Source organism: Lepisosteus platostomus, chromosome 10 (genome assembly GCF_059453375.1).
Source record: "Lepisosteus platostomus isolate fLepPlt1 chromosome 10, fLepPlt1.hap1, whole genome shotgun sequence".
NCBI classification, from domain to species: Eukaryota; Metazoa; Chordata; class Actinopteri; order Semionotiformes; family Lepisosteidae; genus Lepisosteus; species Lepisosteus platostomus.
In genome coordinates, this window is record NC_142620.1 from 39437986 (window position 1) to 39451217 (window position 13232).

Below are 13232 nucleotides of genomic sequence, written 5' to 3' on the forward strand. Positions count from 1 at the left end.
GTCTACCTGGTTCGTGGAAGCAGGGCAGTTTGTTCTTAACACGGTCGTTCATTTTTTTTTTTTATTGTCCAAAACACTGGGGCCTGCACATTGTCGAATTATCTGGGTCCGGTGGAAGGAGTGGATTTGCAACAGTCCGGTGGGCAGAAGACTCTCTTAAGAAAACAGCGTAAGGATTCTCCGTAAGGTACGTCACTTTAAAAAAAGAGAAAAAGGATCGGGTGACATTGCAGTCTTCCCCCTCCTCTTTTTTCCTTGCGTCCCCCTCCCTCCCCCTTGTTTGGGAGTTGAAAATTTAACGTAGTCTACGCTGGGTATTAAATTTGGAAAAAGAGAGAAGGTGGAGCATTGTCCGTCTTACGTGTTAACGCAGTGGGATTTCTACGTCTGGTCGGCGTTTCCCCCCGCCCCTCCCGCGGTGACGGCGATGGGTCGGAAGCGGTGTGTCGGAGCAGATTGTTCCAAGATGGCGGCCGGGTGCTGCGGGGTGAAGAAGCAGAAGCTGTCGGGGTCCCCCGGGTCGGGGGGTCCCGGCGGGGCGGGGAGCGGGGGAGCTGGGACTGGACATTGCGGCTCGGACTTGGGAATCGGCTCTTCCTCGGCGGTGGCGGCCGGGAGTGTGAATCGTGTGAACGGCCTGGGGGGTCCCGGGGGTAGCAGTGGCAGTAACAGCAGCGCGCTGTCCCCAACTCCGGGAGGCTATAACACCACCGGCCTCTCCCCGAACCTCAGCCCTGGACCCGGCTCTGGCAGCAGCAGGAAGATGGTTGTTTCGGCGGAGATGTGTTGCTTCTGCTTCGACGTGCTTTATTGTCATCTATACGGATACCAGCCTCCCCGGACACCCAGGTTTACAAACGACCCTTAGTGAGTACCCCAGCTGCGAGCATGCATTTGTTATTTCCTGATGTGTTCGTCCTTTCGCTTTGATTAACCTCATTTCTACACACACAACACGAAACTGTGTTATCTTAAAGTGACTGAAGTATCGTGGTTAGTGTGGTAGTAGTATGCTTCCTCGCACGCGTGCCTGTCCAGCAGTTGGAGATCACATTCTCGGAGTAATTTCCAAAAGTTTTTGTGTTCAGCTCTTGGTCAGTGTGAGGTAAAGGACAAGCCAGTGATTCACAGACACGTTATGTTACTTGGACTATTCTCCGTCTGCTGTTCAAAACAGAGTAGTTCACTCATTTATTTTTAAAGTGCCGACCGGTTTTGAACATGGAAGAGAGACATCAATAAACTTGCGTCGAGAGAGCTGGTGTGCAAAGCGAGGTTCTCCAGGTGTCAATCGGGCGCTCCTGATTTTTAATTTCGACCCAGAATTAAGAAGCTTGATTTTTTTGGAATTGGTTTTAATTGTTTCGATGGCTAGTATTGCATGTGCTTGAACTTCATCGCTGAAGTAGTAACTTACCGCAGGTTGTGTAGTCCAACCTCGAGGTGTGCGAAAATACCTTTCTTTTAAAAATGTGTGAAATGTAAGTTTCAAGTTAAGGTACAACTCGGTGTCTGCTGTAGAGCCTGGGGTGTTTTAGTACATTGCTAGTCTTTCATCGTCTGTGAACAAATGGTTGTGTAACCTTACCGAATTGCTAATGACATTTTAATGTACTTTACGTATAAATATGCAACTAGGTTTTGTTGAAAAGGAGTAAAAAAAAAAGTAGTCAGTAGCATATTCAGTTTAGGCAAGGATCTTCCTTGTTTGTTGTAAATGAACCTTTGCAAAAATGTAGCCTGTGTAAACCAAGAAGGGAGTATTGGAATAGTATTGAGTCTCTTGCGGATCTTCCTGTGTCAATCCTGTGTTTTAAATAATGAATGACGAAGTGACACCCCTCGTCCCCCAACACAGGCAAACAGGCGTATATCCCCGGTTGATCGTACATCTTTAAGTGTAACAGTCCTGCTTGTTGAAGTATACCGTGCTCTGCTTTGTGTGTGAACATAAATATGGCTGATATAGGCCTATGAGGATATACTACTATCACTTTCTTTAGGTCGGAGGGTAATTAAGGTCTTCGGTTTTTGTCTTTAGCTTCGTGGGAGAGTGTGTTCGTTTTAGTTTTTAAGAGTTCCACGGTGTACTATTAGATGGGGGGAAAAAACGTATTTTAAAATAATTTAAAGTTAAGACAGCTGCTTAAACATTTTCTTTGTTCGGAACGGTATTGTATACGTCTACATACAGGACACTCCATACAGTCATAGCTTCATAATTGAAGGAAGTCCGCTGCTGGTTCTTTGTCTAATTTTTCGACGTTTTTTTTCGTTAACACTGTTTTATTTACCAGCCAAACCTTTCCTGTTCGTAAATTTCTTCCACTGTTCTTGTAATGAAAACCTAGAAAAGAACAAAGCGTACTTTGAAGGAAGATCTTTTCAGAAATGATTTAGGGTTATGCAGTCTTTGTTTGACCTTGTTGTGCTACTGCTGTTGTTATTGAATTACATTTCCTTTATTTTGCACATAAAATAATTACCTCTGAACCTCTTGTACGGAACTAAGGTGTGTTTATTATCTTTGAGTGGCTTAGTATTTATCTTTTTTTTGCAATTCCCACAAAAGCAAGCTCTGATGTGCATGTTTTTTAATGTACTGGTCATATATACTGTGTGTACATACAGTGTTAGACATACATATTGTATATGAAGTTTTGGACAGTTAAAATACCCAAATTACAATTTATATTTCTTGAGTGGGTGGCTTGCAGAATTTCTGGATTCTATATTCCTGAGACAAATGGAAAACCTTCAAGAGATACTTGTTACAGAAGCAGTCTTGTGCTCTGTATAAGTCCTTTATTTATGTGTTCAAAGCCTCATGCAAAGGTTAATTAAATGGCTGCATCAAATCTCAGGGGAGATTATGATGTCCAGTAGTAGAGTATTAAAATGATTTGCTTGATTACATTGTGGTTATATCTTTAGTGTTGCACTGTAAACTTGGTCTTTAAATCTTTATCCTAGAAAAATGTTAAACACAACATTAATAAACCGCTCATGAAAATGTGAAAATGGAGAGCAGAAAGACAGGGCAGGATTAATACAATAATTGTTTTGGCCTGATATTTTTTCTCTACTACAGTATTGATTTTTTTCACTAGAAGGTTTTTTATTTTATGGAAATTCCCACTTTAATTTAATAGGCCTAAATATCTTTTCATTGTGGGGTAATTTTAGTACATGCTGAAAGGCTTTCATTTAACATTAGTTAAAAGTACACAAACAAATGTAGTCTGAATGAAAGGAGGAAGGAGTAGGTTTGAACTTGCAATTCGTTTTTAACATTAGCACTTGGGTGGAGTGCCCCCAAAGAGAAGAAAGTATTGTTAAGTCCCACCTATCTCATTGGTTTACCCAGTATTGCTGACAACTGCCATGGTGACTAAATCCAGACCTTCACCTGCATTGTGAACCTCTGATGTCACACATTGGGGCATTAAGGGACAGTGTCATTAGATACCACAAGTTATCAACTTTTTACTCGTTACAGTGTTGTAATACCCCAAAACGAATTGAATGCTTTATGTGGATTTAGGAAATATTTATCAAAGAAAAGAAACCTCATTCCAGTCTGGGAGGTGCACTAATGTATTTTTCTTCCCACTAGAAATGAAATGTGGTTAACTGATGGTTGAAATCTTTTCTCTTGTGTTTGTAATAGTTTGATGTGTACCCAGTCCTTTATACATAAAAGGATAACTCTTAACATGTCACTGTCGTTCTCTATAGATACCCAGCATATTCCATGTTGTTCAGTTGTTTTTCAAAATATGAATGAAAGACACGATTGAATGTATAAAGCACTGTGGTCACGTTTTTAATTCCTTAATAATATTTAGTATAACTTGTGAAATAGTGTTAAATGGGTATGGTATTTTGTTTCTTCTGCTCTTTAAAAGGATCAAGAGTGTGCTTGCTGCGTATGGCTTCATTAAGAATAGTCTGGAGAGGTTATAAAATGTGTTCATTAAGATGTCTGTCAAATAACTTTAATAAAAATGGACTCGCTCCTATCGTTTAAGGAAAAAAGACAATGACGTTGAGGAAGGTGCAAAATGAAGTCATGAACAAATGCTTTAGAAATTAGAATTTTGGAGGCATGTTAACTTTGTAAACATTACATGCTTTTTGGTGTTGAGAACCTTAGTCTTTGACAAGGTTGGGATGGATTGTCATGAAGTACAGTATGATTGCTAAATAAAATGATTATCTAAGTATCTGATCTTTTTGTCAGGTAGAAATAAAAATAATCACATGATCTATCAGTCCTATAAATAAAAAAATTAAAATCTTGTTTTAATGTTAAAATATTGTTCTTTGAAAGTAGGTGAAGAAAGTGTTAAGAATGAGGTTAGGACTCATCATTTTTTATTGTACAAATGAAATTAAAAGTAAGGAAAGAATAGCAATGCCAAATTTTGTTCCTAATTTTGCTTTTTTGTATTAGGTTTCCCCGACAATCAAAATTAGTTTCGGCTGTCGTAAACTTATTACTGTTTTCTAAAGAAAATAATGACATCATATACCCTAATGGCGCTGAAAAGCATTACGTCAGATTGCTTGGTCTGGTTTTGATACAACAGTAAATCTTTGAGTGTAATGAGCCAGTGTGTAAAGCCTCCATCTTTATACTTGCTAACGTTTGGAAAGGGCTCATTAGATCCAAGATATAACAACATAAACAAGACCGAGTATTTTGTGTCATGGAACTAGAGTTTTTTGGCTAAGTCCAGTTGATCCCAAATGTTTGATTACTGATGACTACTTTTTGATTTGCCGAACTGATTTAAGTCAAACCAAATATAGCAAAAGACAGAATTGCGCGCCTAACTTGATGTTGCTTTGGACCATGGAAATTTCCTGAAGTGCTTTTTTTGTTATGGAAGAGCTTACACCACGCCTTTTCAGATGGGTTTTGTAAAGCTTTTTAGTATTTTAAAGCGGTAAAATAACTCTGCTTGTGGAAAGTAATTTTTTTGCAAATAAATTGTTCTTTTCAGCGGGGGGTGCCCACCCTGCGGTCTGTGTGGGTCCTAATGCCCCGGTACAGTGGAGGGGACACTATACTGTAGTGGGCGCCGTCTTTCTGATGAAATGTTAAACCGAGGTCCTGACTCTGTGGTCTTTCAAGATCCCCGGGCATTTCTCGATAAGAGTAGGGAGTTATGCTGGTGTCTGGGCCAAATTTGCACCCTTTGCCTTTACCATGGCCTCCAAATTGTCCCCATGTCTGATTGGCTTGCACTTGCCCTGCGATGGACTGGTGCCCCGTCCAGGGTGTACCCTGCCTTGCGCCCGTTGCTTGCCAGGTAGGATCTGGCTTCCAGCGACACTGGTATAAAGCGGTTTGGCAAAATACATGACATAAATTGTTCATATATTATTGCAGTATGTAACTGATGTGGTCTTTTTGTTTCTTCCTTTCCTACCTTGTATGCATGATTGCTCATTATATTGCACAATGATGATGCCTTTAGAACAGTTATGTTGTGGGTTCCCAATTCCACTGCTATGGTATTTTAACTTTATATTTCACAATAGTGATGCCTTTAGGACAGTAATATTGTGGATATTTAAAGACAACAGTTCCCAATTCCACTGCTGTGGTATTTTAGCTTGGGTTCCATTACCTTCTGGCCTCGAAAGGAGTACTACAAATGAATAAAATGGTCTGTAAAGATAGTGAAGTTTTCCTACAGTAGCATGGTGGCCATTGGATACCCAAACCCAGCCAAGGCACAGTCCTGACATTTCTTTGATTTGTGTCTGGACTTTAATCAGCATGGAAGTCAAGAAACCGATTTCCACTTGAATAGTACATTCAATCTAGGGTAGATTTCTTGTCTAAGTTCAGATTTGTTTTCACTGTTTTTTTACCTGAAACTAATGGCGGATAAGTACTTCATTAGATAAGACTGCCAGAATGAAATGGTACAACTCCCGAGTGATGTTAAACTGCAACCCTAAAAAAGTGTATCAGCGACATGGTCACCACCACAAGCCCATTGTTTTCCATCGGTGAGCTGGTCTTCTTGTTTGTGCTTCAGCAGGCGTTTGAATACGCTCTCTGCAACTATCAATAGTTTGGCGCAGTTCCCATCGGTATCTGTAATTATTTTTCCCTCTTTAGTTATTCATGGTTACCTTTTCCATTATGCATTCAGTGTATTATGTACACACTTCCTTTTGTTGGCTCTTTCTGACTTATAGCTGTCGCACCCTCTTCCTCGAGGTGGTAAACAGACAAGGTCATGCCCTGAGAGGTCAAGAAGCTGAATGAGCCTTATAGACTGAAACTGATCTCCACAGCCCAGGCTGTGTAAATATTAGAGCCTTCTGCTGTTCTGAGGAGACAACAGTTCTGTGAAGACAGACTGTAAAAGCCCTTGTACAGTTCAGAGCTAAGAAGGTTTGCTAAGACTGTTCATCCAGCACCATAGTAATAAAGCACCAAGGATGAATGCTACATTTGAGTCATCAAACAGTGTATGTGGTATTCTGTTCTATATAGTGAACTTTATTTTAGCTCTTATGGGTTTGGAGTTCTGTTATAAGCAATTATTTATAAATATTTCTTTTTAGTAGAAAGGACTTGTCATGTAAAGTATTTTTTAGTTTTTTTTCCTCATAGATGTACAATTTTAAGAGTTAAGATTATATGTATTTCAGACCTCTGAAAAGGCAAACATTTTGTCTTTACTAACAAGGTTTTCTTACTGATGGCAACATTTTATCACCCTGTCCTCCCTCGAATCTAGCCAAGTGTAGGGCTTTGTTGCATCCAGGTCCAGAGATGTTCAATTAATCACAGATGAATAATTTAACAGTATACCAGTGTAGAATAGCTATGTAGCAATGTAAAAGACAGGCAGCCACATTATATCCCTTTCAGCAACATTTTTTAGCTCCTGCTCATTTGCAGTGATTTTCAGATAGGTGGCTGAATCCTGTACCTTTTTTTGTTTTTCTGCAGCAGCAGTTTGCCAGAACAGGTGCACCCTTTCTCACATCCTAGCAGAGTGAAGACCCTGATGTATTTTGCACTTGGAGGTGTCATTCATCTAGAGGGCAACCTACCACACGACCTGTGGTCAGTGTCTCCGGATGATGAGACGCACAATACATCATGATGGCGTTAGTAATTTTTTTTTGTGGCAGGTTTCAGGACTGATCATTTGTATGTCAGAAGTGGAAAATCTATTCTCCCGGAGATGGTTTTAGATCTGCATGATCTATTGACAGTGTTTTCTCAGCTACCTCTTTACTTTCTCAAGTTCATCCTTCATCTTCATAACTACAATTATGAATCATGTTAATACAAGTACTGGCGGTATCAGATTTATAGGTCAATAATTGTTTTTTTCTTTTGGCAGACACTGAGACTGTGATCACCTTACTAAATTAGAAAAAGAAGCGATCACAAGTCTAAATGCTGCTAGCTTTGTTAGGATTATATGTACATGTTCTGGCGTAATGGATACAGGGACTTATGGGCTAACTGGAAACTTCAGTGTGTGACTCATAAAAGAAATATATGGGGGACTGAGCTTTTTCTTTTACAGTGTATATTATTTTTAAACATCTGCAATTTCAATGCTGTATTCATTTAATTTCATTTATAGGCTTTTTCATACTTGTGAGTGTTGCAAATATAGCCACATCTTTCCTAATAGATTTAACACTCTTTAAGGAAGCATTAACATTTTCTCTTTGTTTCATTTCCTAAAAAATGATTTTTAGTCAAGCTATGTGAGTTCAAGGCCCCCTGGCCTGCATTTGCTGGTCTGTGTCAAAGCAGGTCAGGGCTAGCACAAGGAGCCTCTCATAGCTACCAGCTTGTGTCAAGGTCAGAACGTCAACGGCTGGGCATTACTGAGTCAGCGTGTGAGCAACAGATAACTGTCCTATTTGGTTATTGCCAATCTGGAAGAAACCAATACAAGAAACAAAGAAGGGCAGTAACAACACACTCCATTCAAGGCTAAGTATTGCTTGGTGCTACTTCCTTTATGGAAAGTATTGTGAAATATGTAATGTAGATAACATGCCAGCCACAAAGAATATATGCAATTCCCTTTTTTTCCTTTATTGTATTATTATTGTAGCAAACAAAAGTATCACTTTTAATGAAAATAATCTGAGAATAAATATTATTTCCAGCTCAGACTGGTGCAGATATTAGAAACCCTCACCAAATAACTACTGGGCCTCTGCGGGCAGCAGAAAGAGTGTGTATTCCACACAGTTAGGTTGGGATGGGTTATAGGGTGTGGAGTAGAAGTGCGTGAATGTTATTCAAGTTCTTAATAGAATTGAGATTTGGACCCTAATGGTAATAGCCAGAGAAGGTTAATGAAGGACCTTAAAGAGACTGGTATTCTGAACTACTGCTGTTGAACACAGACAGAGGCCATTCAACTAACTGTGTAACTAATTTAGGTTTGCAAAGTGGGTAAATCCTCAAATAATCAACATATTCTAGTTTTTGATTTTTCATTGCTGTTGGTGTTGACATTTTTCTTCTTTTACCCATCCAAATGTTCATCTTGAGTATTCAAGTTCTCATTAAATATATTTGTTAAAAATGTGTATGTCATTTTAATTAAAAAATCTGACGTGTTTGGATGGGGTAGGTACTTTTGTAAGGCACTGTACTTTGTTTGATCATTTTGAATTTATTCAAATTTGCTTGCAACCCTGAGTCATTCTTTGTGGTCATCTGCTTTATACAATTACCAAAGCATTGTACTTAACACTTAACATGGAAGTATTTATTGCTTAATGAGTTAAAGTGCAGTTCTTTATTTTTTGCGTAATATAAGGAAAGGCTGTGCAACCAGCTGAAACACAATTTGCACAACCAGAATCCCTGCTTTATTATTATCGTTTCTCCTTAATCTCCAGACTTTCCTGTTGAAACAGTTTGAATCAGATGGGATTAAGGAAACCCCAAATCCTGTTTCTTCTGTAACTCTGCGACAGGTTTTCATGATGAAAGGTTAACAGAACAGAGGTTTAGCCTTCGTGCCAAATATTCCCAGGCACAGCTTTAGGGAATCTCTTCAAGTTTTAAGTGTCATGATTTTAACCCTTTTGAGACTTCAGTTTTAGCTGCCTAACTGCCTCAAGGGGTTTTCCCTTGTCTGAACACTCTCAGAATGAAATTTCGATCTGAATTAATTCACCTTTTTGACTCAGGGTTGGTATTTCCAGGGCCAGCCCAGGGTATATGTAAACACACAGTTGGTTTTGGACCAACTTTTCATATCCTGTAGCCGGTGTGAACATAAAGGTCAGAAGCCATTTCTGGACTTTCCAGGGAGCAGAACATGGAAACATGGGCACTGTTGCACTTGGATCAGACCCATTACTGAAAGCCGACAAGTTCAGTGTCTTTTTTTTAAATAAAAATAATGAAACGGCAATCTGCTACAAATCTGTAGCAGTAACAATAATTAGCTTTTAAGGATTGTAAAAGTTCTTAGTACATTTTGTAAAACAGTATGAAACTTGAAAGACACTTGGAAATAGTTTACAGTGTTTGTAGCACAGTACATTTTATTGCAGAATTAGATTTAAAACTCGTTTTCATGTACTGCTGGTGGAGGATGGAAACTATTGCAGAAGAATCAAAAGCATTCCTGTTGTGTTCCTGTGTATTATTCTTGTATGTTGCGGACAGTTATCCACAATGACTCTGCTTGCAACATTTGGCTGCCTGTATTTCTAGTTAATTGGAAGTAATTGCACACATTTATGAAATGTACAGTAGGACAAAGTAGGTATTGTCCCTTAGAAGACGTATTATCAAAAATCCTTTGATGCTCAAAAAAGACCGTAGACTTACAGTATGTAATGAAATGTAGAGCTTTGTAGTAGGCAAATTTAGCCTTACACATTAATAGTCAGCGTTGCATTGAAAAATGGGTCAAATGTGCACAGATGTGAATTCATTTAAATTCATGTAATTTATGTTGGTGATAGGTCTGATCCCTGAATAAAAGAAAAGCTTTATCTAGCATTCAATTTCTTGTGGCACTTTACAGATTTAAGTAGGTTTTGGTATGTTTTAAGTGGCATTAAAACGTTTTAGACGAGAAAACCAAAACAAAATTGAGAATATGATAAACCACATTTACACTGTCAAAGCATGTAAACAAAACAATTGTCTGACTTCTACTACTATTAAGTAGTAAAGACTGTTACTATATGAAATATAATCATATGACAATCACATTTGCACCACAAGTTTCCGTTTCTGAAATTAAAATGCACTTTTCAGCCTAATGTTTGAAGGTACTAGGCTGCTGTAAGTCTCAAATGTGATCTGGTGGGTTAAAAATTTAAGTGCCTGATAAGTCTGAATGGATTTGAGTCTCAAAAATGGTATTCGGAATAATCTAAATATTGATTCTCAGTGTTTAGATGCATTATTTGTTTTAAAAATAGGTTTTACCAGAGTCGGTCTTATTGTACAGAAATTATTATTTTTTAATTGTATTTGTAATTGATATTTATATTAATTCAGTATGGCTAGATTTGTTGCATTATTTTCAACAAAATGATGCATCCGTTTTATTAAAAAGCATTGGTTTTGAAACATTAGCCTGCTTGTTGTTTTAATTAAATGCTTGGGATGCACACATTCTTTGAAAAACATCTGGTTCCTTATTGAAAATGCCTACACCAGCAAAATGTTCCTTTGTGGATGCTTTAGTAATTAAATAGTAGAATTCCCTATAGATTTTTTCTGACGTTTAGTCACACTTGTTCAATATATGTTTAAACACAACTGTATCTGCACCTGGTACTTTCTTTGTTTTTGAACTATTATAGCTCGGTGTGTTTGATCACTATAAATTTAATTTAGGATACTTGCTTATGATAGTATTGGACTGCGTCACCGAGCACCTATATGTATAATGAATTCTCAAACTAATCCAGTTGCTGCTCACCAAAAGTCATTGGCTTCTTGGGTACTGAAGCACTTGACTGTCTTGAGTCAGCTTCTAAATTTGCCTTTAAATGTGGGGCCTTCTAAGGATTTGTTTGGGAGCCTGGAGCTATTGAACTGCAATGAGATTATAGAGAGCAACAGTAAACAAACACACTTACATGACTGTTTCTGCTGGTGACTGAAAACCTGCTGGAAGGATTACGCTTTGTGGTTCTTTTTTTTTTAAGCTACAGGTATCCTTTGATATCATCGCGGAACACAATGGTTCTTGAAAATTCATTCCCCAAGTTGGAAAATGTGTTTGGGGAAGGAGGAAAGGCATTTTTAGGAAGCATTCTAGATGTATGCTACATGTGTTAAAACGTTTCCCTTTTTTTTTTCAGTTTTCCACTCTAACTTTCTTCTGCCCTGGTTTGTGTATGTAATTATGTAAATAAAGATAATGGTGAATTCTTAAAACAATACATTTCCCAACACTCTGAAAACATGCACAAACATCACTCTGAATAGTCAGTTGGACTGACGGACTTTATCATCACTGCTAGGCTGTTCAGTTCACGCATCTACAACAAGAATGACGATTTTCCAGTTCTGTTAACATAATTTTCACCACTGGCTCTGCATCTTGCAACACTTTACAGTCCAGCTCATACAATAACATACAGAAATGTTATTTTAGGAAATACTTTTTTGAAATAAAAAACTTTAATAGGCCAAAATATACATTTTATCATCTTTACTAAAAGGTTGTAACATTGAAATTAAATCAAATAGTTCAGATTTCAAGATGTTTATATATAAACAATAAAATATAATACATATTTTATATAGCAGTCAAATTAAAATGTAATTGTAAAAAAGCATTGGGTTATTTTCTAGAAAAATTTAGTTACTTATACTTAGGTTATAAAATAAAATATTTCTTTAAAAGTAAAAAGCACAGTAATTTATCTTCCTAGGGCTATAACACTATGATTTGCCAAATGTACTGTTAAAGCTGATTACTAGATACAAATTGCTAGATACTTAAGTCGGTAACATATTGAAGATTTTTATTTGAACAACTATATTGTTGTTGGATCCAGCTTGTATCCCCAGAAGGTGGGCACTTGAATCAAAGTATTGGACACCTGAAGAAGGCTTCACGGCCGAAATGTTGTGTTTTCTTTCTTCTTTTTTTCAGCATGGAATAAACCTATTACTTGTTCACTTGAATTGACACAGCACTTGTAGCTTTCCTAGCTAGATCCATCCATCCATTTTCTAAACACTTCCAATAGGGGGTGGCGGAACCTATCCTGAGAAGCAATGAGAGCAAAGCAAGATACACCTTGGATGGGACGTCAGTCACAATCACACCAGCGACAAACTTACCAGAAACCAATTAATCTCATTTTAAAATGCTTCGTTTGCCTTTTGAGCGGCACAGGGGGGCAGTGATTAGCATTGCTGCCTTGCAGCTCTGGGTCCCTGTAGTCAGTTCCAAACCTCGAGTGCTGTCTGCTTGGAGTTTGTATGTTCTCCTCATGAGTTGAGGAGCATGAGTTTTCTCTGGGTCCTCAGTTTCCTCCCATAATCCTAGCTTGATGCGATAGCTGCCACATTATTATTTATTTATAATATAGGCCTGTCCCTGTATCAAATAACTAAGCTTTAAGTCTATATGCTGTCATAGTAACTGCTAAAATAAGTTGTAATAATGTGAAATTTGCAGAGTGGCGTTTATTTTTGTAGTTAGGAGGGGCAGAGAGGTCTGTCTGTTTGGGTTGTAAGTTTCTCTGAATCCCATGCAGTGGTTCCCTATCTCCTTTCTGTAAAAGTAATTGTATTGAATTGCATTAGATTATTGGGCTTTTCTTTTTCATTTCAAGGAGCATAGAAAATAGCCTTTTCAAGTTATTGTACATTTGAAAATTGTATTAAATATTTATATTAATGAGCCAGATTTTAGGTTAAAAAAAGCAAAATAAATGACAATTCATCAGTATTAAATTGGTTTAATTACAGACTGTAATTTATTAATTTAGATCTGTTTTAAATTTGTTTAGGTTTCAATTCAAACTCCTGGCTTGTATATTTGAAAACAATTAAACAGAACCTGCTTGCTGCTCTTCTGTTTCAGCTAGTAGATTCAGAATTCAGGAGACTTCACTGACTAACATCAGTTAAGCACACAGGTAAAGAATGATAAGAGATGTGATCCTGTCTCAGACAAAGGATAATCTTGAATCCAAAACCAGTTGATCTTCTACCTCTGCAGCAGGCT

The 13232-nt window shown here is 37.8% G+C and overlaps 1 protein-coding gene across 5 annotated transcripts in view; it reads left to right on the forward strand.

Moving 5' to 3' along the window:
- The first annotated feature begins 321 nt into the window (after positions 1–321).
- Positions 322–13232, forward strand: part of ammecr1 (AMMECR nuclear protein 1) — a 91156-nt gene continuing 78245 nt past the window's right edge. For 3 of the 5 annotated variants that reach the window (XM_088648979.1, XM_088648977.1, XM_088648981.1), the window contains exons 1-2: positions 322–867; positions 6983–7105. In XM_088648979.1, the coding sequence (XP_088505105.1) occupies positions 428–867; positions 6983–7105 (563 nt within the window). In that variant the 5' untranslated portion in view covers positions 322–427. The remainder of the gene's footprint in view (positions 868–6982; positions 7106–13232) is intronic. The other 2 variants (XM_088648978.1, XM_088648980.1) reach the window with 2 other exon arrangements.